This window comes from Petaurus breviceps, unplaced genomic scaffold (assembly GCF_028583685.1).
Source record: "Petaurus breviceps papuanus isolate PSGF00001 unplaced genomic scaffold, PetGlider_PUasm1.0 428, whole genome shotgun sequence".
Classification (NCBI taxonomy): Eukaryota; Metazoa; Chordata; class Mammalia; order Diprotodontia; family Petauridae; genus Petaurus; species Petaurus breviceps.
The window spans coordinates 881,480-906,577 of NW_027186331.1; the positions used below are offsets into that span (position 1 = coordinate 881,480).

The following is a 25,098-nucleotide window of genomic DNA, read 5'->3' on the forward strand; positions in this document are numbered from 1 at the left end:
CCCAGCCCCTGCTGCTGCTGCTCTGAAGTCCCCGGCCCTGCTGCTGCTGCTCTGAAGCCCCCGGCCCTGCTGCTGCTGCTCTGAAGGCCCCCATTCCCTGCTGCTTGTCTGGCCACCACCTGATCAGAAATGCCTCTGAGAGCACCCCTGCCAGGGGCCCCGAGCCTTGTGGGAAGGGCGCCACTGCCAGAGACGTCCCACTCTACTTTTCAACCTCTTCTGCCCTTACTGGGACGGCTAGCTGGACTTCTATCGGAGCATCTAGGTCTAGATTTTACCACCAACCATTTGTGGAATCTTAAAAATGCTTTGGATTATTTTTTGGTTAGACTACGAGCCTAAGGAAACTGTTTATGGGGCAGCTAGGTGGCGCAGCGAGTAGAGTGCTGGCCCTGGAGTTAGGAGGACCTGAGTTCGGACCTGGCCTCAGACACTTAACACACACACACACACACACACACACACACACACACACACATACACACACACAAACCTAGCTGTGTGACCTTGGGCAAGTTACTTAACCCCAATTGCCCTCCAAAAAGCCAAAAAAAAAAAGAAACTTTATTTTTTAATACCTAAAATTCTCTCTCTTGTTAACAAACAGGAAAATGAGGCAGCGATGTAAGCAGAAGCCTCCATCGTTGTGAAACACACTGTTGCAATGCCAGAACCCCTCATTCTGGTCTAAACAAGGGCTGGGGAACGGACCTGTCACTTCACGGACACAGGGAAGTCCCAGGTACGAAAGCCCCTTCTCCAATGCCATTGCACACACCTCTCTGCTGAGTCCCTGCCTTGGACGCTAGGTGGCAGGTCATCTCTGCCCTTCCCCAGTGGGCTCAGGGTCTCCTCATCCCTCTAACCCCTTCAGCACTATTTCCTGTCACCTTCTCCTCTGCCACCCTATCTGCGTCCTCACCATGGCCTCCGGCCCCCTCTGCCCTTCCTTCTCTCCTGGCCATCACCCCTGCACCGCCTACACTGTCCTCACTGTGGCCCCTCAGAGGACTGCTTCTGTTCTCTGTCCTCTCGTCCCATCACTGATCACACCCAACCTGCTGCCTTGACTCCTAGTCTCCTGATACTGAACATGGCTAGAGAAAAAGCACAAAACCATGCTAGCTCGGCCCATGACAAATTCATGTGGCATAATCTTAAGCAGGCACGGTAATCTTTGTGCCCTCCTCGTTTCTCTTCTGCCCTTTGGGGCTAACCTCCTCCAATAGGCGTCTACAACAGGGGCCTCACTCTTTCCTCTCTTCTTCCCCTGACAACCTGGCTTCCGATCTCATCATCCCCTGAATGCTCTCTCCAGAGTGCCCGGTGATTTCTTACATCTTAGCTGCCCAAGCCCTTTCTCCATTCTTCTCCTTCCCAACCTCTCTGCAGCTTGGGACACTGCGGATCACCCTCTTCCTGGCTCTCCCTATCTGATGGCTGCATCTCTCTCTCTCCTTCGCTGGTACCTTATCCAGGTCAGGCCTGCTGATGGGGGTGTCCCCCAAGCCTCTGTCCTGGATCCCCTTAAGAGCCCTCTATACCAAGGGCTCTAAATGTGGCAGACTATGAACCTCATCTCAGAATAATGTTTATAAATGCATAAAATAGCCAAGGAAGCAAATTTATCAAACACTTGTTAAAAACAAGTTCCTGGACCCCTGGTTAAGAAGCCTGGCTCCCCACTAACTCGCCTGGTGATCTCATCAGCTCCCCTGGCTTTGATCCTCACCTTTATGCAGATGACTCCCAGACCATTCACCCAGTCCCCCCCACCTCTGCTGACCCCCAAGTCTGTATCCCCAACTGCCTCTCAGACACCTTGACCAGACACCTGCCCCAAACTGCCCCTCTCAGAACCTGCTTCTCACTCTAGGACTCCAGGGCACCATCACCATCTTCCCAGCTATCAGCTGGCAAGCTCAGAGACAGCCTCAACTCCTCCCTCCAAGCACTGCCCTCCCCCCCCCCGCCCCCCACCCAGGCTGCTGCCCAGGCTTGTTCTGACCTTCCCAACATCTCTGGAATCCACCCCCTTCTCTCCTCTGACCCTGCCCCCACCCTGGTGCAGCCCCTCATCCCCTCATGCCTGGACCATTGCAGCAGCTCAGAGGGGGTCTGCAGGTCTCCAGCCCATCCTCTGCTCAGCTGCCAAGGCATCTTCCTACAGTCCAGATCCACTCAGCTGGCCCCCCTGCTTGAGAAGTCCCAGGGTCCCCATCACCATCAGAGTCAAATAGAAAACGCTCATCTGGCCTGTCAAGCCCTTCATAATCCGGCTCTTCTCACCATCATCAGTAACAGACGCCCTCTCCCAACTTGGCGGCTCATCGAGGATACTCTCCCTCCTGCCTCCCCGGTCAGTCCTGAGCTAGAGCCCTCCCAGAGGCTGCCTCCAGGTACCAGACAGAGCTGTCTGCATGCTGCCCCCCTTAGGACTGGGGCTTCTCCAGGGTGGGCTGCAGGGCACAGGAGAGCTCCTCTGGACCCAGGTTTCTCACTACACTGTGTCTGCCTCTTAAGTGTCCACAAACCAACAACAGGAATGAGGCAGACACAAGGGTATCCTGTTCCCCAGGCTGCGACGCTGAGTCTAGCACAGGGACCCGGACTGCAGCATGGCCTGTGAGGCCAGAGCAGCATGCGCGTGGACAGCGGCGCCAGCGAAGGGCACCTGCCTTCAGGAAGTTCTTCACCCGCTCTGCATCGTAGCAGCTGCTTTCTCGGCATATTCTCTCCACCTCCTTGATCTGCCCGGTCTTACAGGCCGCCTGGATGTATTTGAAGTGCACATCTGGGTCCTGGCTGAAGTTGACGATGGAGCCCAGGAAGTAGAAGAGGCCTGCGGGGAGAGGCCGAGTCAGTAGAGGCTGAGGCCACAGAGCCTCCCTCCCTGGGAGCTCCAGCTCCATGCTGCTGCAGCCAGGGACAGCTGGCCTTGCCAACCACCGAAGCTGTGCATCCATGCCAGGCTTCCTGGGGCACCTCGCTCTGGAGCTCAGTACCATGACCGCCCCTTGGTGAGCAGCAGGGAGCAGACAAGAAGTCAGGTTAAGGGAGGGGCCTTGTCACACTCCCCAGACCTTGGTCATCAAAGACCACAGAAGGAGGAAGGATAAAGTGGGAGACAGTGGGTTTTAAAGTAGGGCTAATACATATTAGAAAATGGGCCAATATCTCAGGACAAACTGGCTGCTGAGACCAATTAAAAAAGGTGGGAAGTTCAATAAATATCCCCCTCAGAGAAGGCAGAAATCTGAAGAGGAAGGGGCTAGCCTTCTCCTTTCCAGCTCTGAGACCCTGGCACTGCCTCGAGCACAAGCTGAGAAATAACCAAGCCCCGAATCTGAAAGCTGACTCTGAAATTCGGTGTGGGGGCAGGACCAGGAGCACCAGAGGTGCGGCCGCTTAGTTAATAACCTCACTATAACATGTCTGCTGAGATCCAACCTTCACATCACGGCACAAAAGCCAAGAGCTGTCCTGTATCCCTGCCACATAACAGCCCTCCTCACCCTCCTCAGCATAAGGGATACACCTTCCCCCTGAAGAAGGGAGCTGTTCCCAACTGGCAGCCTGAGGGAGGGGGGGGCTGCCTCCCGAGGCGCTCGCTACCTTCGTAACTCTTGAAAGACTCGAAGAGCTCCACGAGGGTCTGGGTGCCGAGCTGCTCATGGTACTTGGAGGCCACCTGCACGCCCAGCTGAAGGTTCTGCCGGATGTTGGCAGACAGCATCGCCCGCAGGCACTCCACTGAATCCTCCACCGACAGGGAGCCAAAGAAGTTTACAAGCCACTGGAAGAAAAGTCGACATGGGCTCACCACGGAGCCTGGCTTGGGAGGGTCCCCCTGAGAGCCCGAAACAGTCCCCAAACTGCAACACACACCAAGGAACCATGTTTCCTGGCATGCATTAAAAACAGGGACGTTCCTGAAGACCTGGGACAGGAAAAGAGGATGGGGTGGGAAGCTGGGATCTCCACCATCCTACAGCCCTGCCAGGGTCCTCCCTCAGGACCTCTCTCTTCTTTCTCTGTGGGGGAGACTTTCTAAATGACTCGTTTCTCCCCCCTCCCCCTCCCAAAACAACATGAAAGCTCCCCCTCATAACAACACAGAACCAATCCGTACTTCAAGCCCCCCAGCTCTTTGTGTGAAAGGAGGGCCTAGGCACACTTTGTCACCAGTCTTGGGGAGCTGTGATTGGTCATTGCTGAGAACACATTAAACAAGACAGCGAGCAGCATGGGAGAAACGAGTGCCCCCTATCTCAGGAGAGCAGATCTAGACTGCTTGGCCGGTTCTCCAACACGGTCTAACATGCAGAGAAGGACTCCACCCCCAGAGCCATGACCTGGGGAGCTGGCAGAGGCCAGAACCCAGCGATGCTCCTAGCTGGGCACACAAACGAGCCCTATGCTGCCTCTGGGCACTGCCACAAGAGCCACGACCCACAGTCATCACCACGAGAGGCCTCCCGCACCTCGGGGTTCAGGAGGTGAGTGTGGACCAGCGCCCGCTTGATGTCATACAGGTCTGTGTAATGCTCCAGGGCTCTCTGCAGCAGGCCAGCCTTCTCACAGAGCTGGGCGATGTGAGCGCGGTCGTAGTGGGTAAACATCTGATTCCCAAGTATGGCATCTGCAACCTGCCACACCAAGAGAACAGAATCGTTATAAGGAGCAACTGAGGTCTGGCAATGGCCCCTCGATGCTCCAGACATCCTTTCATTTTCCTTTGGGATTGTCTTCCTTCGTCTAATTCTACGCGGTACGTCCCTGCTCTCTGACTGGTGTAGCCGTAAGCTTATGCTATGTTGGCTTAAACTACACTTGGGAGGTAGAGTCATTTTTAGCTTCTTGGGGCGGCCCACTCACACACACTGATAACGGTGACCTCTCACTCATCCAATCAACAAAGATGGTAAGAAAAAGAAAAATTCAATATCGCAGGGACTGTGGGAAGACAGACACTGCAATGCTAAGTCACCAATGAATTCACCTATTTGGGTAAAGAGTTCAGAATTATGGAAGAAAAGTGAATTCATTGTTTGTGTCCTTTGGGCCCAAGATCTTACCACAAGAAAACTAATTCTAGGAAGAGTTGACGGTGGCAAGGGAGATGATAACACAAAAAAGGCTGTTTTAAGAGATTCGAATGAAAATTAAATGTTAAATGAAAAAACAAAATTAAATGTTCAGTGAAAATAAAGAGAAATCACAATGATTCCTTCTCCTTTTGCTGCTCTCTTCTGGGCCCTTTTGCAGCCTTTCCTTGGGAAGTGACAGCCCATGAGAATGCCAGGGAGCACCAATCTGCCCTTGATGAATTCAAGCCACCCGGCTCGAAGGAACAACCCTGTCAGGTCCTAAGAGACCTGGCTGATGGCACTGCTAATCCATGTTCAGAGAGCCTGGAAACAAATGGCAGCAACACCCCAAGAGCAGAACTGCATGGTGGCTCAGCGGTCTCTGGAGTCCGGGTGTCATCAAAGGGCATCGGACTCGTCTAGTTCTCAAGCATTCGAATAAATCTGAGCCGTTCCTGCGGTCAGATCTCACCTCGATGATGTGGGGCAGATGTATGGATCAGGAACACAACCCAATCAGCTGGTGGAGCATCAGACTCATTGACCACGACCCCACATAAGTGAGTAAGGGATGGATCAAGATGAAAAAATGGACAGGGCTCAGACAATGAGGCACCTAAGCCCCAGGCAGCAGTGGGGACAGACAGAACACAGAGGATGACTGTGCTCCAGTGCTGGTCCGGGACGGCAATGAGGAAGAGAGCCACAGCCGGGCTGGGGCGAAGCAGACCAGAAGAACACAAAATCCATTCCGCTATAAACCAGAGACCTGGTGTTCCTTTGTGGCCTCCTGGACAACACCATGAGGTACCGCGAGGTTCAGATGGACAGATGGCCTTGAGCCTAGGAAGAGCAGGGAAGCTCTGCCATGTTCCCCTTGTTCCTGCATCACAAGCTGTGCTGCTGTGGCCTACACTCTCTAAGCCTACTCCTACAACGGGACGCTCCTTATTGGCACACCGCTCCTCCAGAACCCACAAGCAGCTCTCCCTGGAAACTTCCCAAGGGGCACCCCAAGCCACACCTGTGCATACCTGTGGGGCATGGATCAGGTTCATTTCCAGCAAGCGGGTCTGGAGGTGACCTTCTGCAGGGCGATTGTTCTTCAAGGCATCCAGTAAGAAAGACGTGCATTGCTGAATCAAGCTGTTCTCCATGAAGACATCCACAATCTGCAAACACAGTGCCCAAACAGGGCTTCATCACAGCTCCAAACCTTGGGGGCCTCCTTCTCCCTCCTAGTGAGAGAGTTTCCTCTGCCTCTTCTCTGTCCCCCAAGACACCTGCGGGAAAAGTGATCTGCCCCGCCAGGGTCCCACAGCCAGTCAGCATCAGAAGTGCCATCTGAATCCAGATCTCCCCAGCTCCAAGGCCTCTCATCTCCTGACACAGGAACTCTGTTTCTCCTGGACTCTTTTGCTCTATTTCTTAAGACTTATTGCAATTTTACTATTAGCACATACATCAGCTAAACCTTCACCCCAAGGTTCGAATTTGGTCAGAATCTGCTCCATATACTGTCCACTGAACAAAAGGGGTTGCCTTATGTTTAGACCGAAGCAGTGCATTCAGGGTCACAAAGGGTTACATTTCACTTTCCACAGACAGACTCCCCACAAGACAACAGTCTTACACCAGGACAAAGCCCTGAGGTCAGGGACTATAACTGTCCAGGGTGGGGTCAAGGCCTAGATTTTTAGCCCAATGATTATAGCTCCTAAATCCAGAGCTTTAAAAACACAGAATGTGCAAGCATCCAGCCAAGGAGGAGAAAAAAATAATGCATTTAGTCATCTCAGGGTCATTAAGTTGGATTCCACCCATCATCACAAATGTCTTAGCATAAATCTATCGATAGGGACTAAGCTTATCCTTGTGAAAACTAAGTGACCACTGATGCAAAATCACGTACTTACACATGAGGATATAAAAACAAAGACCAAAAAACTCCCTGTCTTAATGATAACAATTTGCTAATGACCATCTGGAGTCAGATGTGCTGATTCCTCACCAACAGCTACAGGACACACTTCCAAGTGGTCCAGGGCAGGAGAGTGCAGCTCTGTGGAAGCCAGGCAGCCTAGCCCACAGGGCAGGGGTACACAAACCTCAGCAGGCGAGCACCGAGGTGGGAAAACACTGAACTCCTGCTGTGATGGAAGGGGCTACATGGGGCATTTGTGAAAACACTGACCGGCTTTCTTTGTACTAAGAGGAGGGAGCAGACGACTGGGTCTGGAGTCAGGAAGACTGGAAAGTCTTGAAATAAAATCATGACTAATGATGACCATCTTTCAAACTCAATGCTGCTTTATGAAACAAAGAAATGTAAGAGCTGATGGAAATTCGAACCCATGTCTGCCTAAGAGTCTAACAAAGCTGCAGAGATACAGACCCAGCTACAAACCCGTGTGCTGGGGGCACTTCTTTAGAGCTAACCCCCTGATGATTTCATCAGTACAGGGAACCTGATTCCTGACTATCTGTTTCCTAGCAAACAAACGTCCTCCACCAAGGCAGCCTGTCTATGCTTTAACAAAGGCTTGGGCTCACTAGAGGGGATCTGTCTCTGCTCCAAGCCCCTGGGGTACCTTCCCCAGATAACAGGACCAGCCACCACTTCTATTTCACAGGCACAGCCTTTGAGACCCCAGGGGTGCCTCTGCCAACAACAGAATGGGACTTGAACAAAAGTCAAGTCCTTTTCAGGTCACCCTAAAATAAAGGCTGAAGATGTGATTCAGGGGTGTCCTGCTTTATTCCAACAACCAGGTGAAAAGCTCTCCTGGTATATGAGATGCTCATTCAGGCTACTTAATAAGGCAGAAGTGAGGAAAGTCTAAGCACCAAAGACCACATCCTCTTAAGGCTTACCCAAGATGCTTCACTTGGGCTTCTAGGGTTAAGTCAATGGGAACGTGGCGGGTGGCAAAAAGTCTTCCCAGACTAACAGGGTCCTCAACCGAGGCTGGCCTCAACCGAGGTCAGATCTGTGAGGCTACACAGGCACTTATTCACTCACCTGACTGATGTTGGCCAGCGGCTCCTCGTCCTGCACCAGCATCTGCGCAAACTGCAGGCCCTGCTCTGGGCTTACCCTCATCACACTCCTCAGCAGGAAGATCCAGTCAGGCATGTACGCGACCTGAAACAGAGCCGCCATGACAGACGCCATTCGCATTCACAGTCCACAAGGCATCCCAGGCTTCGCCCCATGAGCCACGGCCAGCAGGCCTGAGGTGGCGGCTCCCTCCCACCACAGGGTACGGCTAAAACTGGATCCCCAAGAACATGGGACCCAGCGACCCTAATCAATCACTCTTCACTGCCTTTACAGAAACCTGGGGGCAGCATCGGTAACAAGGAAACACAGATTGGAGAAAACAGAGGGCACAGCACTGGCTCTCCTAAACTCTTCTGCATCGTGCCCTTCCCGCTTTAACAGTTGCCATCCATGGCGTGCCCATGGGGGTGAGGGCACCCAGGCCAGGGGCTCATCAACTCTGGTCCTGCCTGGACACCCCCAGCCTGGGTGGCAGGCAGGGAAAACCACGGACCCTCCTCAGGACAGTGCATTAAAATGCATGAAGTAGTAACACACAGGGTGACAAAGGAAACCAATTACACTGAAATACGCTGCGTGTTTTTCAAAACAGAGTCCAAGGTTCGGAATCCCACTGGAGATCTTATTTCTCCTAAAAATGCTCGTGGGGTCCAGCCCTAAACAGAGGCTTCACTAACAATAACCATGTTTCTTACTAAGAAGAGAGTCGTGATAAGTGGGTATCAAACCCACAGACGCCCAGGGCTGCCGGGGCTGTGAAGGCGTTGCAGCGACAGACACAGAGTGACACCCCTGCTCTCCAACTGCTCATGATGGCATGGGTTTAAATAGGTATAAAAGTGTCAGGGAGTTCAAGGGCATGGGAGGGTGGCAGGACCTGGAAGCTTGTCTGTGCGGAAGGTTCTGTGTGAGTGGCAGGCTGAAGGAGGGAGGTGCCCGTGATGTTTCTGCCAGCAGCAAACCAGCCTCAAACAAGAGTCTCTCAGCTGTGGGCCAAGCCCGCCTAGAACTCCGGGGGATCCCAAGTGATGACATCTGACAGTGATGGAAATCATGGACTAGAGTCAGCAGAGACCTGGGCTCTGAACCCTGGCTAGGAAAGTGTCCCTGGACATTCTCGGGGCCTGGACATGAGGCAGTAATCGTTCCTCACCTGGCATGAAGCCAGAGCTCCGAACCTAAAGCTTTAAGAAGATGAAGGTGAAGCAGTTTGTACTTATACTGGCCCCAGAGGCTGAGGAACAGGCATTGAGGCCAAGCACAGCTGTGGGCTGGGCGAACAGCTGCAAGCTCTCTCACCTTCTTGGCGTAAAGCACGATCTTCTGGAATTGGCCCGTCTCTGCAAAGCACTGGATCACTTTGTTAGGCACGCCGGCCCGAAGGTAGACACTGAGGGCGAGCGCTGGGTCGGCGGCTTTCACCAGATCTCCCAGCTCTTCGGAACACTCCAGCTAAGACACACCACGGGAGAGGAGGCCGAACTCAGTGACATGCCACAGCTAAGCAGGGCGCGCTCGGCGCTTGGCAGTGCGTGGCCTCACCTTGTCCTCCTTGAGCCATTTCTCCAGGAGCTGCTTGCGGCCCTGCTGAAGGACAGGCCGGCAAAGCTCCAAAGACTCGAGCTTATTAAGCTGCCCTTGGTCCAGCAAGATCCCGAAGTACTGGAGCAAGGGCGAGGCCTGTCCAGGCTGGGCCGGGACACTCTGGAACTTGCGGACGGTGTCGCTGGTGCGCAAGACTCCCTAGAGTAGTGGGAAAGACACCCACAAAGGCAGACAAGTCACTGCTTGGGCCGCGCATACGACTTGTCACATGATCCTCTGTCCACTCTCATGCCCTAACCTCACTGCCCTCATACTGAACGAACTCTTGTCTTGAGAAAATGCAATGGGACACTGGGCCCTGGTTCCTCAGAGAAATGCATGCATGAGCTTATCAGTCAGGCGGCACTGATCTGCGGCCAGCGGGGCCGCTGCCCTGGGAGGAGGCTTCTCCCTTCCCTATCTCATTCTGTGGTAGAAAGCACTGCCCTCGGTCCCTTCCCAGCCTGCTGAGCTTTTAAAGATGCCCACGGTCTGTGGGAGGAGGCGAGACACTTCCCCGTTAGCCCATCCACCATCACGCCCACCCGCCTACTGCCAGGGGCACAAAGAACAGAGCCTGGCAATGCCCGAGACTCGAGGTGTAAGCGCCATCATCTACAAACAGCCCGACCCAGGATGAAGAACTTTTGTCTTTCGGGGCCCACATGCTGGTGCTGCACCAAGTGATCTGAAGCCCCTTCTGGCCCCATCACAAGGGTTACCTTGGGCGCAGAAGCAGCCACTTTGGCGGCCTCAGAGTAGCTGCCCTGTGCAAAGAGGGTATTAAATTTTCGGGCAAAGAGCTCCTCTGCTCCTGTCAGGTTGCTGCGAATAGCCATGCGCAGCCCGAGGTCTGGGTTCTGGAGAACATTGGTGGCATAATTCACAATGTTATCTTCTTCCACACAGATTGACAAGACCTGGAAAGAACCAGAGATTACAGGGAGTAAATCAGCTGGAAATGCTGCTTCCCGGACTTCTCCCCTGCAGGAGACTCAAGATCACTGGGGTCTCACTAACAAAGCAACCCCGATTCAGAACAGAATCTCCCTTTAGAAGGCTTTTAGTTTGGTTGGGAGAAACATTTTTGTGAATTAGCATCTTTTTGAACCAGGAGGAGGGGATCAGCCTGGGCTGCATTTGAGAAATGACCCCAAACAGCTTTCTACTGCAAATGTCCATCTTTTTAATGTTAACACTCTCTTGCCAATGCTACCTGAAGAGGATTCCAAGAATTTCCTGATCCCCACAGAATTACTATGATAAATAATTCAGAGTACCCTAGAAATAAACATGGTAGCTATACACAAGCCGTGTGTTACAAATCACCTCCATCCAAGAAAGGGCACAGAAACAAGGAGGATGTGAATCACTGGTAAGAGAAATGGGACTGGTCACCTAACAAGAGATAACAGGTTTGGTGGGTAGGGAAAGGCAACGTTTAGAAAAAAATGTGACATTTTAGTTTTTACTTGTCAAGTATTTATTTTTTCTTCCTCCTATAACCCCCACTGAAAATTAAAAACTAAACCAATGTTCGTAACAAATGAATATCATGGTAAAGTCAATGGCATCATTAAAATAAAAAAAAAAAGACAACAGATTAACAGCACGAGGGACACATTAATGACCTTCACTAAAAAGCCGAGGAAAATTTCTAACAGGTGGAGTAGAGCCTTCATTGAATATTTATGGGAAAACAGAAAACAATTACTCCATGACACCAGAAGGTCCATGGAATATCCACATAGGAGAGTGGCCATAGGACTTCTAAGACATTAAAGGAGGAATCAGGCTATGAAGGCATGTGTGCCACAAGTAAGCTAGCAGAACTGATGGAGGCTGCTTGGTTGGGTAGGCAAAGGCCTTATGCAGAAGAGCAGGTTTCTCTGAGTCTAGAGATAGTACAGATATGTGAAATATTCACTCGAATGGATCCGTGATCTCCCAGATAGTCAACGAAAGGCACGACAACTGGTCCATGCTTGTTCATCTATATCCTCTCACACACCACGAGTGAGGGTGGCAGGCAGGAGCGATACAGAAAATCCTCCTAATTTCCCCTATCAATGAAACCTACCCGTTAATCAATGGTTATCGTTACATATATAACCACCAGAAAAATATCAGTACTGAAAAAGCAGATTTTTCAGAGAAAATCCTGGGGCCATTAAAAAGAATTCTCACGTATCCCAAAGGCAATCCAGCCTGCTCCACCCTCCTTCAAGTCTGGGGCCAAATAGTAATCCATTTGCAGTATCTACATGGCTGGAAAAGCCCATCCCAGTGCCTGGCGGTCTGGACAAGAGGCCCTCTCTATCAATGATCACTCATGGCCCTGTGCTGAGCAGACAGTTCCTTGTCTGCTGCCAGACGGATATACTTTTTCAAACATTTATGATATGCTGGCTCTTGTATCACCTCCATCATCCATTGCACCTGAATCCCAGCCATTCCTTAACTAAACAACACGTCAGAAGAGGCCTGGCATTCTACACAAAGGGGCAGGAGCAGGGGCTCCTCACATCCCTCTGGAGGGAAGCAGCTTTGCTCTGATTATGGAAGACTCATTTTTAAGGTTTTTATTGCTGCTGCATCTACTCTATGTGCACTGTTTCTGCAGTTCTCACTCGCATTAAAATTCCACTATACTCACGCGGCATCATTGTTTAGTCATTCCCCCAAAGGACAGGAAGACTGCTGCCAGTCTCGGCTAGCCGAAGACGTGCTCCTAGACACACTTTGGGGTGCCTGTACACACCTTGATGGTGGGAGTTCTGGGCTAAAGGGGAGTAATTACAGATTGCTTTCCCAAACTACAGCTCTGCCAACAATGCTGTGGCATGCCTGTCTTTCCAGAAACTCTCCAACACTGACCACTCCCATCTTTGTCGTCCTTGCCAGTTTTCTGGGTGCGGGGCAAAGCCTCAGGATTGTTTTGAATTTCTCTTTCTATTGGTGATTCGGATCATTCTTTCTAACAGTTCACAGCTGTTTCCAGAATGTTTTGTTTACATATTTTGAACACTAAACAGCAGGAGAACAGCTTTTAGTCTTATGTATATTAAACTGTCTACACTTATTGCAACTTGATATGGAGGGAACAGGTGGGGGGGTTAGGACAGCAAGCAGTTAATTGTAGGACTGAGTGAACCACGCTGACTCCATCTTCTGACTCAGTTCTGGAGCCAGCTCAAGTCTCCTTCAATCCAGTTATGGATTTAGTACAACTTCTGTCTTGTGAGAAAACTCTATTCAATTGTGGGAATTGGGAGGAAATGTAATTGCCTTGTTTTAGCTTAGTGCTGCATGGCTGGAAAGCCAGACCATACCAACCTGCTCCTTAAAGACCCTTCCCTAAGGACTTCAGTTATGCTGATCAGAAAACCGGTGAGATCTGAAGACTGATGTGAGTTTTCTCACAATTGCACATCTCAAGCAACCCATACGTCTTATCAGAAAATTGGCCCCATACTGATCAATGACTGTTTCCATGCTCCTTTGACTGAATACAGATACTCTGGGGAAGTTGGGACACCTCCTTTTCTGATTTCAGGGAATCACACCTGTTCGCTGTCCCCCTCCCAACTTGGGAAGTCCCTAATCTTTCATCCAGTTAGAAATTAGATTGCCTAGATTGTACTGTTTCCTTTTAAATAATTGGTCTTGATTATTTTTAATGTATATGTCTTGTCTCCCCCTGTGTTTGGGGCCCAGTGCCAAAGCTGAGGAAGGTGACGAGGTCCCAATTTGTTGGGCAATTGGCATGTGATGCTTAATAAATCAAAATGCTTGGAAACTCGAACCTCTGCCCTTTCAGTCATTTTCTGTTACACCCACCACAATATGAATAACCAATGGATTGAAGAGTTTATCATTTTTCAAGGACTTGCATGATTTTGTCATACATGGCATGGGAAAGTATTGCCATACTTGTCAGGGGAAAGCTTGATTTAAAGCAATCTTATACTGTAGTCAGACCCTTGAACACAGTGAGATCTTGCCTTCCTTCCATCTTATGAGTCTGCTATGTGATGGTGTAACGTTAAGGGAATTTGAAGATCTCCTGTGCCTCTTAACAGGTCTAAGTGGTCAAAATGAGCCCATGGTGGAAAGAGCTTGCCAAAGAGGTGGATCAAGAAGTGGGAGACAGAGCTGGCAGAGCAGCTGGGGTGAGAGAGAGAGGGAGCATTTTAGCCTAGGGGAACTAGTTTTGTGGAGAGGCCTAATGGAGGGAAGGCTTGGGGATATTAGTGTTCCCTGCACTGGTGACATGTATGGACTTTGTCTTAAAAAGAATGCTTGGGGTATCAGTGCTCCCTGCATTGGCAATGTGTGTAGACTTCACTTCTTTGTTACTATGATGGATCTGGCTTACTGGTGTTTGAATAAATGTCTTGGTTTCATCTTCAAGGAAGGGTGTCTGTTATACCTTGCAATTCAAACCTGGGAAAATGCCTGCTTATTCATCACAGCTGCTGTGAGTATTCCATGGGCTCCTCCTCCCTCCACGTTGGCACAGACTTGTTGCTTTTCCTAGGTGCATTCTTATTAGCGCCATCTCTACTTCCTTGAGAAGCAGAGCTACATGAGTGCGTGTACACTGCTGCTATCATCCTTGTTGGTCAAAAAATTTGGTTAAAAAGATCCCTGAAAACCTTTTCTCTTGCTTGTCTATTCACTGTCCTAGCTCCATTCTCAAAAGGTCCTCTTGGGAAGACTGGCCTTCACTAGGGCTCTTGTCAAACTTTCTTTCCATCCGTCGATTATATTCTCCTATCCTCCTCCAGATTTTACGGGCAAGTTTACACGTTAAAGCAGTGTTGAGCTTGGCAGCCGCCTCTCTCCACCAGGCAAGTGACGCTCGCTGATTCAGTCTGTTTGGCTCCTTCGGCTCCTGTCTGCACCACTTAAGCTTCAGCACGAAGTTGCTGTCACTGATGCTGGTGTCCTATTCATTCCCCATTCTTCAGTGCATCTTCTTTAAGTAGGTGAGAACAGGGCTGTTTAAACCCACGCCGTCTTTTGGTCTCCTAGTTCTTTCTGCTCGTGTCCTATTAACTTTGATCCAGCACATTGTCCACATGCAACGTCTGCCCAAGACTCTGGGACAAACAGACCAATTCTATGGATTGTTCAGACTACAATGCGTCTGGACAAAAGGTATTCTTCATCCAATATCCCTAAGTTTTTCTCTGTGGATTTTAGGCCAACCCTCTGCAGTGACCACAGATCTGTTACATGCTGGAGGTGGATGCAATTACAGCAAATCTTCCGGTCTGGGGCCTGGGCGTGACGTGCTCCCCAGGGCTGGCAAACACTTTCTAGCAACAAGATGTCTCCAGCTCTATGCTCTCTTTAATATCAGTAAGCAAAGACTTAGACAACAAAATGACCTCCCCTGTTACAGATCTTTCATTGTTTGGGTGGCCAATGTCTTATCGGATGAGAGACTTTCAGGAGTTTTGTGCAAATCACATTTTATTTACTAATCCAGCAATAAGCAGAGTGCTCTTGCATCATCTACTCCTTTTCACCAATTGTGTACTTAAAAAGTCATAGTCATTTGCAGAATTTTACCCCAAAGCCCATCTGTTCTATTTCCACACTTGTAGATCTGTAAGCTTTTCCCATTCAAATCTGGCAGAGCTCAGGAACAAGTCAGGAGGCCAAGGGCTGGCAGTCAGAGACGTCCTTATGCATGTCTTCCCAACTGTGTGTGCCATTTCTACTCCTTCCATCAGCATCTTTGTGATTTTGACTGAGAAAGGTTAGGAGAATCTTTTAAACTCTTAACAGAAAACAGTGACTCCTTGATGCTGCTTTTCATTCTTTCTGTATGGATGAACCAGAAGCTGTTCTCTATTTGGGAAGAAAAATCTAACCTTTTCTCTAAAAAGCTGGAAATCTGACTGAACACGGACAATTTTGATTCAGGAAGGACTCCCATATTAGCAACAAGCCATTTCCTGTCTGTTAGAATACAATCAATTTGTGGTGGCTTTATGTACCACTGATCATATCTTGTGCCACATGGTTCTTTTCTCAGTGAAAGTGTAGAAGTACAGCCTCATTTGCAACTATCACCTCTTAATTCTGACCTTTATTATGATTAAAAACTGTTCTACTCATTTTTAAAGATCGTTGTCCCTTCCCAACAGCTCCCCTCTCCATCCCACACCAAGCGGCATCCTCCCTTGTAGCAACTAAGTCCAGGCAAACCAAACCATTCATCAGGATGACTGTGTCTGAGAGCAGATGCCTCATTACACTGCCACAGCCAAGCGCTTCTCAGCCCACAGGCAGAATCATGGTACGCCAGTCTTCTCGAGTCTCACTTGGTCACTGACTGCACTGGCCAGAACTGTGAAGCCTTCCAACCTCAATTTTCATTAGTGTGGTCCTTGAATAAAGCAGTACCTTTGTTTAATTCCACATCAATCTGTGTGATCCTTCTCCAAGGCTTTTTTCAAATTCTTCACATTCATCATTTCTGACAGGGTAACCACATCCTCTCCCATTTGCACCCCACAATTTATTCCCTTATTCTACCATAAATGGGTACTCAATTTCATTCCAGTTTTTTGCTGTTAAAGAAAGTGATGGGGGCGACTAGGTGGCACAGTGAATACAGCACCGGCCCTTGGAGTCAGGAGGACCTGAGTTCAAATCCGGCCTCAGACACTTAACACAAAAACTAGCCTGTGACCTTGGGCAAGTCACTTAACCCCAACTGCCCCTCCAAAACAAAAGCAAAAAAAAAGAAAGTGATGATATAAATATATTTGGGGGGGGGAGATAACTAAACCCTATTTTCCCATTTATTTTTTTGCTATTTTCACCTATTCCCACCTTCATATTGAAGTCAGACTACATTAAAGTATGTGTTAATTTAATTTGGAGGATCTAAAGTTTGATAGAATCCCTACCTCCCCAAGCCTCAATTGGCTTCATGGCTATCTTTTCGTTTTTAAAGAATTATTTTTATCAGCAAAGTTTTATACCTCTGTGCCCATTTGGCTAATTGCACTTTTGAAGGTGTTATTTTCTCCGGGATTTTTTGTGTCTCTTTTACCAAGCTGCTAATTTTCCTTTCGTAATTTCTTATGTTGCTCTCATCTCTTTTCCCAATTTTTCATCTACCACCCTGTACTGATTTCATTTTTTGCTCTTTCTTTAGCTTTTCCAGGAATTCTCTCTGGGCTAATGCCCAATCTGAGTCTTTCTTTCAGGCTTTGCTTGCAGCTATTTTCCATGGTAACATCTTCTGAGTTTGCACTTGACCTTCTCTGTCTCCATGACGGCTTTTTGTGGTCAGGTTCTTCTGTTGTCGTTGTTTGTTCATTTTTCCAGCCTACTGCTTGATTCAAAGCAAGATTTAAGACCTGGCCCCGCTAGGGGGGAAGCGCAGTACCCACTGTCCTGAGCTCCAGGCCTTCTCATGCTGCTGTTTTCACAGGCAGTTCTTGGGGGTGGGGGAGGGGTCTGCTAAGTTTGTGACGTTTTCAACGACCTGGGAAAAAACGTGGTCATTGCTCTTCCGGTGTGCACTCTGGTCCTCATCCAGGGAGTGCCCTTGTTCTCTTGCAGCCTTGAGGATTAGTACTCCTCTCTACCCTAGAACTGCAACCAGAACTGAGGATAAGCATCAGAGCTGCTTAACAGCACCCAGTCCTACGCCCAATGCTTGCACTGGCGTCCCCTATAACCTCGTTCTGACCAGCTGCCCGAGCCCCCCTTAGCCTCTGGGCTATGAGCTCCCAGAGCTGCTGCCATCACAGCCACCTCCAAGGCCCACCACTTGTATTCCTGCTGCATGTACCACAGGTCAGCTCCCCACTGCAATGGCACAGACCTCTCCTTCCAACCTTCTAAGTTGTCCTGGGCTGGAAGAATGTCTTATCCCAACTTTTTTAGCTATGCCACTCCAGAATTCTACTTGAGGCATGATTTTAAGGCTGTTTGGAGGGGAATGTACCTCCACCATCTCAAACAGCTCCTGTGAGCACTGCTCCATGAGATGAATAAGTAAAGGTCCCACAAAATGCATCACAGCCATCTCCACCAAATCCTTCATTTGCTCACGTCTTTGAAAGCCAATGAACCCATCCTTCCATCAAGCTACAACTGGATTTAGTCTTCTAGGTCTGCTGATACTGAAGTCAAGATGGACATATCATTCAGTTCCTTCAGTAGTATGGCAATGCACACTTTATAATATCAACAGCTAAGTTAATGTTCACAGCTGGGCTAAAGACTGTCATTCTTAGAACCCTCTCCCCACCACCCTGTCCCTGCATAAGCATAAAGGTGTGGACCAAAGAGAGATTCTGGACTTTTCTGTTTCATGGGTGATGGCCACAGCCAAGCTTTGTTCTCAGATGAAAAGCCTGCCAAGGGAGAACACGCTTCTCCACAGGCTACTTCCTGGAAAGCAGACGTCCTTGCGAGGACAAACACAAAGCGAAAAGTCGGACAAGTGACAGCCAGCAGGGTATAGGCTGCACAGGGGTCTTTCCTCTGCCATTCTGCTGAATGGCATTGCCTAACTTTCCCTGTGGGTTACAAAGAGGGGGAGGAATGGGAAGGAGGCCCCACAACACATACCTGTCCTTTCTTGTTCACACCCATGATGCCAGAGGTAGGCTCGTGAGGAGTGGTGACAAAGATTGTGTCAGCACTGATGCGGTTCATGTATATGCACACTCCAGACTCCAAGTCATACAAGTGAATGTAACCATGCTTTGTAATCAAGTAAATAACCCCGTGCTTGACTCCAATCTGTGAGGAAAGAATCACAAGTTGTGACTAAGCCAAAAGCAGTGTCCTGCTGAAACGACTCATCGATTCCCCTCCGATGGGAGCCTTCCTCGCTGTCCCTGAGGCACTCTCCTCTCCTAAAATACAGGGTGATACGAGCTGGGAGCATCTTTCCCATGACACGGACCTTCAGTACCTGTGAGCCAAGAGTCAGAGTAGGGGTCACACAGTGGGGCACAGGGCAGACAGCTTGGGGGCCCCCTTGTTCACTCTAAGTTAAAACCTAGCCTAGCCCTTATGCAGCACCTCATACACACCGGGCCCTGTGCAAACACTTTACAATCACTATTTCATTTGGTCCTCACGAGGCAGGAGCTGTTATTATCCTCATTTTACAGATGAGGAGACTGAGGCAAAAAGAAGGCAAGTGGCTTGCCCAGGGTCACACAGCTAGTGTATGCTTCTGAGGCCAGATCTGAACTCAGGTCTTTGTGACTCCTGGCTCAGGGTTGTATCCACTGTACATGCCACTAAGCTGCCCCAAAGTGGGGGGGTTAAAAAGAGAGAAGCAATGTTAACACCCCATCTTCCACGCCTGTCATATCAGAGGGAGCCAACGGGCCTTTTGCTTTGTCTTTGTTCTCACCTCTGTGGAGCACTACGGCCCAATGGTTCCGAGGGAGAGTGATGTCTGAATTTCTGCAAGGTTGGACTTAGGAGCTCCCTAAGCTACAGTCTCTGTAGCTCACGGAAAGAACACTGGAGACAGCAGAATCTGAATCTCAGCTCCACACTCTGGAGGCCTGTGACCCTGGAACATATCCCTTGACCTCTGAGCCTTGGTTTCCTCACGTGCAAATGAGCATAACACTCAACACCACATTCTTCACTTTGCCAAGAGGGAGCAATGGCCCATGTCTATGGTACTGTGTCACTATGACTGGGGGTGATTTAGCTGTTTTAACATTAGTCAAGTAGGTCTGCAGCTTTCCAATAGATAAAATTTCAAGACTGCAACAGTTTTACTAAAACAGAATTGGATGGTCATCTGAAAGTGTCAAGTTTATAATCAAAAAATATCATTAGGCTATCTGAAAAGACACGGGGGACATGTTAGAGTGGAAGTAATAGCCTGTTTTGGGTGTCTCTCCCTGCATATGCCTCCTATGTCTGACGCAGGGGGATCAGTGTTGGTGAGAAATGGTCAACAGAGCGACCTTCCCCTTGGCTCCAGAGCTGTCCTTCTTAGAAGCCAATCAGGCCAATGATTAAGAAACAGAGGCAGTCTGGCCAAGGATTAACCACACACACACACACACACTCTCTCTCTCTCTCTCACACACATACACACATTCATACACACACATATGCACTCATACACACACTCATACACACATACACATGCATGCACACATACACACTCATACACACACATACAAACAGCCTTCTTTGTTTCAGATAGTTCACAGGACCACACAGGAAGCAGGCGTGGGATAGAGAAGTGATTCCCCCAAGGCCACACTAGTGGAGAGTAGCAGGGAGGATCTGAACCCAGGGCCTCAGCCTCCAAATCCAGGGCCTTCTTTGTCCCTCTCACCTGCATAGCCACAGGGAAATCGGTCTGTGCTTCGGGAGGGAAGAACACGTCCACAGCTTTCTTCACAAAGGGCTGGTTTCCTGCTGCAGGCTGGCCCACTTCAATGATGTGCAGCTGGGGAAGAGATTTTGGGTCATAATGGGCTGAGGCAGGCCAGCTGGGCAAATCGTGGGCTCAGCGAGGCCAGGGCAGCCTCCAGGGAACAGACTTAGCTTCAGGCCAGAAGACTAGACAAGATACACAAACGCAGCACCAAGAACAAGGCTGATGGGAGCCCAGAGGGGAAGGTAGAGGGAGCAGCTCTGAGCAGGTGAGGCCACAAGGGGCAGCCGTTATTACTGGGATGCATGAATGAGGGAGGCGAGTTAGGCAGAGAGCACATCAGGTGAGAATGCCAAGGGGAGAGCTGCACAGGTGGGAAGGGGAAGAGAAGCCCAGAGAGGGCAGCAGGGGCAGGAGAACCAAGAAGGCCAAAGGGGAGGAAGAAAGCTGTGCCCAGAGGATGGACCCAGCTCCCCCCACTTCTCTGGAGCTTCACTGGGCAGGCACAGTGTGCAAGGGATCAGATGAGAGCACTTACTGTTTGAAGGAGAAATGAGGGAAAACTGGACAATGGAGGATTTAGACAGGCCTATGGGTAGGTGCCCGAGGGCTTGGCTGGTGCCGGGTGTGTGTGGTAGGAGCAGGGAGGAGAAGATAAGCAAAGTCAGGCTGGCTTAAATGGCTCAAGTCCTAAAAGAGGCAAAGCTTTGCAGCAGGCCACAGTCAGACGACCAGCAGCAGCCCATACAGAGTGCCCATCAGCAGCCAGGGCAGCCCCCGAGAAGGCTGCCCGAGAGCCTGCGTGGGGGCGGTCACTTCCCACAATCTGTTCGGCCACCCTGGTTCCTCTGAAAGCTATTTCTTGCTCTGAGTATCTTGGGATTTTGAAAACAACAAATCTATGTTTTACTTTGTTGGGACCTGCAATTCCATGAACGTGACGGAAGCTCTCTCCACCAGTCTGGTCTCTGACTCTCGCCCACGGCCACACAGCTAGGATGTCCAGGAGGCAAGGCCTGAGCCCAAGGGCAGCCTTCAGCACAATGCTAGATATTCACAGAACACATCCAAATGGAAGCACAGTAAATGCAGGCTCTGCACCCACTACACTGGGCCCAGAAACCCAGCTCTGGTTATTTTCTGCCTCAGTGTTCCATGTGCCTGGGCCTCCAGTTCCACCTGAAGATCCTGACCCATTAGTACCCGTTTTCTTCTGTGTCAGAGACAAGTCAGTGTGGTCTGGGGCCTCCATCAGAGCCAGGAAACAGACTGATGATATCCCAAAAGTCAGCAGATACCCCAAGAAGGCATAGAGTTGTGTGTGTGTGTGTGTATACACATATATACACAAATGTATATCTACATTCATTTCATAACAAAATAGTTACAGCTAGACTCTGTTCCATATCAATCAATTATTAAGAAAACTGACTAAATTGTGAGACAGGAAAGTAATGGGCTAGGACTGCACTGAAAGAAACAAGCAGGAAGAATTCAGAGACACTGGGACAAGCCTGGGTAACCTGACAGAGTCCCCTGAACCAAGAGCACACAGAAACAAGAGAAAGCGGCACAAGGACATCGGCTGCCTTGGTGGGGTAGGGAGGGGATGCGCAGGGGCCAGGGCTTGCCCCAGGAGGAGGGACACAGGAACACAGGGCCTACGGGGTAGGGGGAGGTGGTCCATTGTGTGATGCTGACATCCCTAGTTTAGAGGCTGATCTCAGTGACAAGGGAAGGCTCTATGGGCAAGAGCAATGGGGAAAGGACAGCAACGTTTTGAAAACCACTAAAGCATTTTAAAAGACTGGGCCCACGCCAGGCGTGTGAAGGAATGTGCACAAAAGCTAAAGCAAATGCACTTCGGAAATGAAGAGCTCAGCAGCTCACTGAGTGGGCAAGCAGAAGGAGTTTGTGTGAAGCTCTGGCGCTAGACTCCAGTCCAGTAGGTTTGAAGCCATGTGGGGTCACACAGAAGAGACTAAGCAAGAGGCAGACGGTGACTGTTAGCGGGGCGGCCTGAACTGTGAACGGTCCTGAGCCCTGGAAAAGCAGGCTTCTCGAGCCAGCGCCCACAAAGGGACTGAGCTGTGCACACCTAACTCAGCCCTCCTGCTGTGAGGCCTGGACACCAGAGGGATCAAAGAGAGTATGAAGATGTGTCTGTATAGAAACTAAAGAGAGTTTCTTTTGGAGAGCAGCTAAACACATTATGGCAGATGAGTCTAATGGAAAATTCTTGTGCCATAAGACATGAAGACGGACAACTGCAGAGGAGACCAGGTGGGCCTTCGTGAGCTGATCCAGAGCAGAGTAAGCAGAGCCAGAACATGTCACAGAGTAACAGCTTCACGGAGGAACAAGAGGCTTCTGAACCCTGATGGATGCCAGGCTGAGCCACCAGGTTAAAACGCAGGCCTCAGCTCCTGACGGAGGGGATGAAGATGCAGAGGGAGGCTCTGATTTTCAGCCGTGGGCAATGGGGAAGGTTATTTTGCTGGACTATGTAGATGCATATTAAGTAACTTGTCTTTTAACACATTAATTTTTTTTAACTGCAAAAAAAGAAAATCCAGCTTAAAAAAATGAGCCTGACAAAAAAGCAAGGATCCGAAGTTAGAAATAAAAGTTTGCCTACGTCCCTTAGTCAATGAAGCAGGATCAATCAACAGCCCACAATGCATTTGTTCAGTGCTTTCCCACCCGCAGTACCCCCTCTGCCTGAAAGGGGAGGCGGCCTTCACAAGGCCTCACTACCAGCAGTGACCACTGTGGGCTCATTTGGAGAGCAAACCTCTCACCAAATCACGCCTTTGAAATCGGCAGAAAACTGCCTGGGGAGCTGTGAATGCTGGCTGCACTGATACCAGGGGAAATCTGTCTTCTCCCTTCAACTCCCAGGCTCTGGCTTCTCCTTATCATTCCTATTTCTATGAACTGGTGCTCACTGCAGGAACAGAGGTCCTAATTCCAGAGAGAGAACGTGAAAGGCAAGAAAGAAAAGGGGCTTTACCTTGCCTCCGGCAGGACTCCGTACAGCGAAACAGAAAAGAGTGGAAGTCTTGGAGTTGCCTTCTATCCTGAACTCGGCGAAGGCTGCAGCATGGCCTTCTATGGGCTGCGACACCTTCCTGTCCACTGAGTAAAGCTGCATGGCTCCAACCACACGGTTTTGCTAAAAGATTGTGCACAAAGTGAAAAAAGCATTATTACCTTAAACACAGCATGGAAATAGAGCCTGAAAAGAACAAAGAGTGATCACTATTCTATCTTTAAAAGGAAAAGGGGGGGGGGCAGCGCAGTGAAGAGAGCACCAGCCCTAGAGTCAGGAGGACCTGAGTTCAAATCCAGCTCAGACACTTAACACTCACTAGCTGTGTGACCTTGGGCAAGTCACTTAACCCCAACTGTCCTGCATTCCCCCCCTCCAAAAAGACAAAAAAAAAAAAAGAAAATAGGCATTTTTTTAAAAGGGGGGTCTATCTTCTTAAAAAATTTTATTGACATTTAAAATTTTTTATATCACTTTGATTTTTTACTATAATCCTTCCCCCTGCCCAACACACCATCCTGTTTAACAGATAAAAAAGTTCAGCAAAACCACCCATTCCATTCATATCAATGGAATCTGAAGCATGCGCAGTTAAGCATGATCTTTCAAAGCTAGCTCTGGCTGCACGCATATGCAAGGTTCAATCAAGGCTGCAAATGCAATAAGACACGATTCCTTTGAAGCCAGCCCCTGCTCTTCTCCTGGGGGAGGCGCCTGAACAGGGGAAAGCAGCACAGGACATCACATCGGCTTGTAGGGAGGTCTCCAGCAGCTCGAGTGTCTGCTCCTCACGGAGGTGTGGATGGCAGGCCTGTCACACCTGCAGATCACATGGCGTAGAAGGAACAGCTAACAGTGGGGAATACCCAGAAGCCTGCAGGATGGGCCATCTGTGAAGACTGACTTGATTCTAAAGTGAGACTGAGAACAACGGAACGTCCCAGTCTTGGGTTACAAAACCCACCTCCTAAGCTGAAGAGAAGAGAGCCATAGCTCGATGAACACCCACATAAAGTGAAGGTCGGGGCAGGGCTTTGGGATTAGGGGGCTTAGCTTCCTCACGTGCCCCTGGGCTCTGCTCACAGACCATGACAGATTCTAGAGTGCCCAAAGAAGGGCAGCCAAGATGGTGAAGACAAGGACCAGGTGAAAGAAGCAGGGATGTCAGCCTGCAGAAATGGCCTAGAGAGGGCAGCTCCAACAAGGAGAATGTCTTTCTTTCTGAACAGTCTAAGCTGGCCATGCTGTCGCTGCCGGTCTGTTCTCTGAGGCTCAGCAGAGCAAAAGCAGCCCTTCATCCGGCACAGCCGAGCAGAGAAACGCAGCAGAAGGTGGGGGACCCGTGGGAAGCCACAGAGGACCTTCTGGCCAAGATGGATCAGGGCCCCCAAGGTTCCTTCTGAGATTCTGTCAAACACATTCTACTAAAAGCCAGAGTTTGGGAAGCAGCAGAGCACTCTCTTAACCCTCGGGCCTCCCTCTGGCAGTGGCTGGGTTTGCTTGTTGTCTCTCCCAACGAGACTAGGAGTGCCTTGGGCAGCAGAAGCCTTTCTCTGTACCCTCAGTGCTTAGCACTGTGCCTGGCATACAGTAGGCCCTTAATAAGTGCATCCTGCCTGCCTCACAGGAAAAGCCTGGGTCATGCAGCTTCAAGCTTCACCCAGTACTCAATGTAAACGGAGGCTGTCAAATGATACAGGAAGGAGAACAGAACTGATGACAAGTATCTCCCCCAGTCATGGCTGTGGAGCTGCCAGCCCCCCTGCATCTCATTCTGCAGGGACGACATTCAAGGCCCACAGAAGTAAAGTCATTTTCCCACTGTCCCAGGGCTGTTAGGACAGCCCTCAACACCACCTCATCCCCTTTCAGGAACAAAGTCCTCCCTTCACTGTATAAGTCTTACATG

General features: G+C 49.8%; 1 protein-coding gene across 1 annotated transcript in view; it reads right to left on the reverse strand.

The window, feature by feature from the left end:
* Nucleotides 1–25,098, reverse strand: part of CLTCL1 (clathrin heavy chain like 1) — a 75,211-nt gene that overhangs the window by 41,451 nt on the left and 8,662 nt on the right. Inside the window, exons 3-13 of the mRNA XM_069100816.1 lie at nucleotides 23,151–23,312; nucleotides 20,096–20,209; nucleotides 18,346–18,519; nucleotides 10,461–10,658; nucleotides 9,697–9,897; nucleotides 9,454–9,606; nucleotides 8,113–8,235; nucleotides 6,125–6,262; nucleotides 4,485–4,649; nucleotides 3,616–3,796; nucleotides 2,679–2,842 (exon numbers count right to left, since the gene is read on the reverse strand). Coding sequence (XP_068956917.1) covers nucleotides 2,679–2,842; nucleotides 3,616–3,796; nucleotides 4,485–4,649; nucleotides 6,125–6,262; nucleotides 8,113–8,235; nucleotides 9,454–9,606; nucleotides 9,697–9,897; nucleotides 10,461–10,658; nucleotides 18,346–18,519; nucleotides 20,096–20,209; nucleotides 23,151–23,312 — 1,773 coding nt within the window. The remainder of the gene's footprint in view (nucleotides 1–2,678; nucleotides 2,843–3,615; nucleotides 3,797–4,484; nucleotides 4,650–6,124; nucleotides 6,263–8,112; nucleotides 8,236–9,453; nucleotides 9,607–9,696; nucleotides 9,898–10,460; nucleotides 10,659–18,345; nucleotides 18,520–20,095; nucleotides 20,210–23,150; nucleotides 23,313–25,098) is intronic.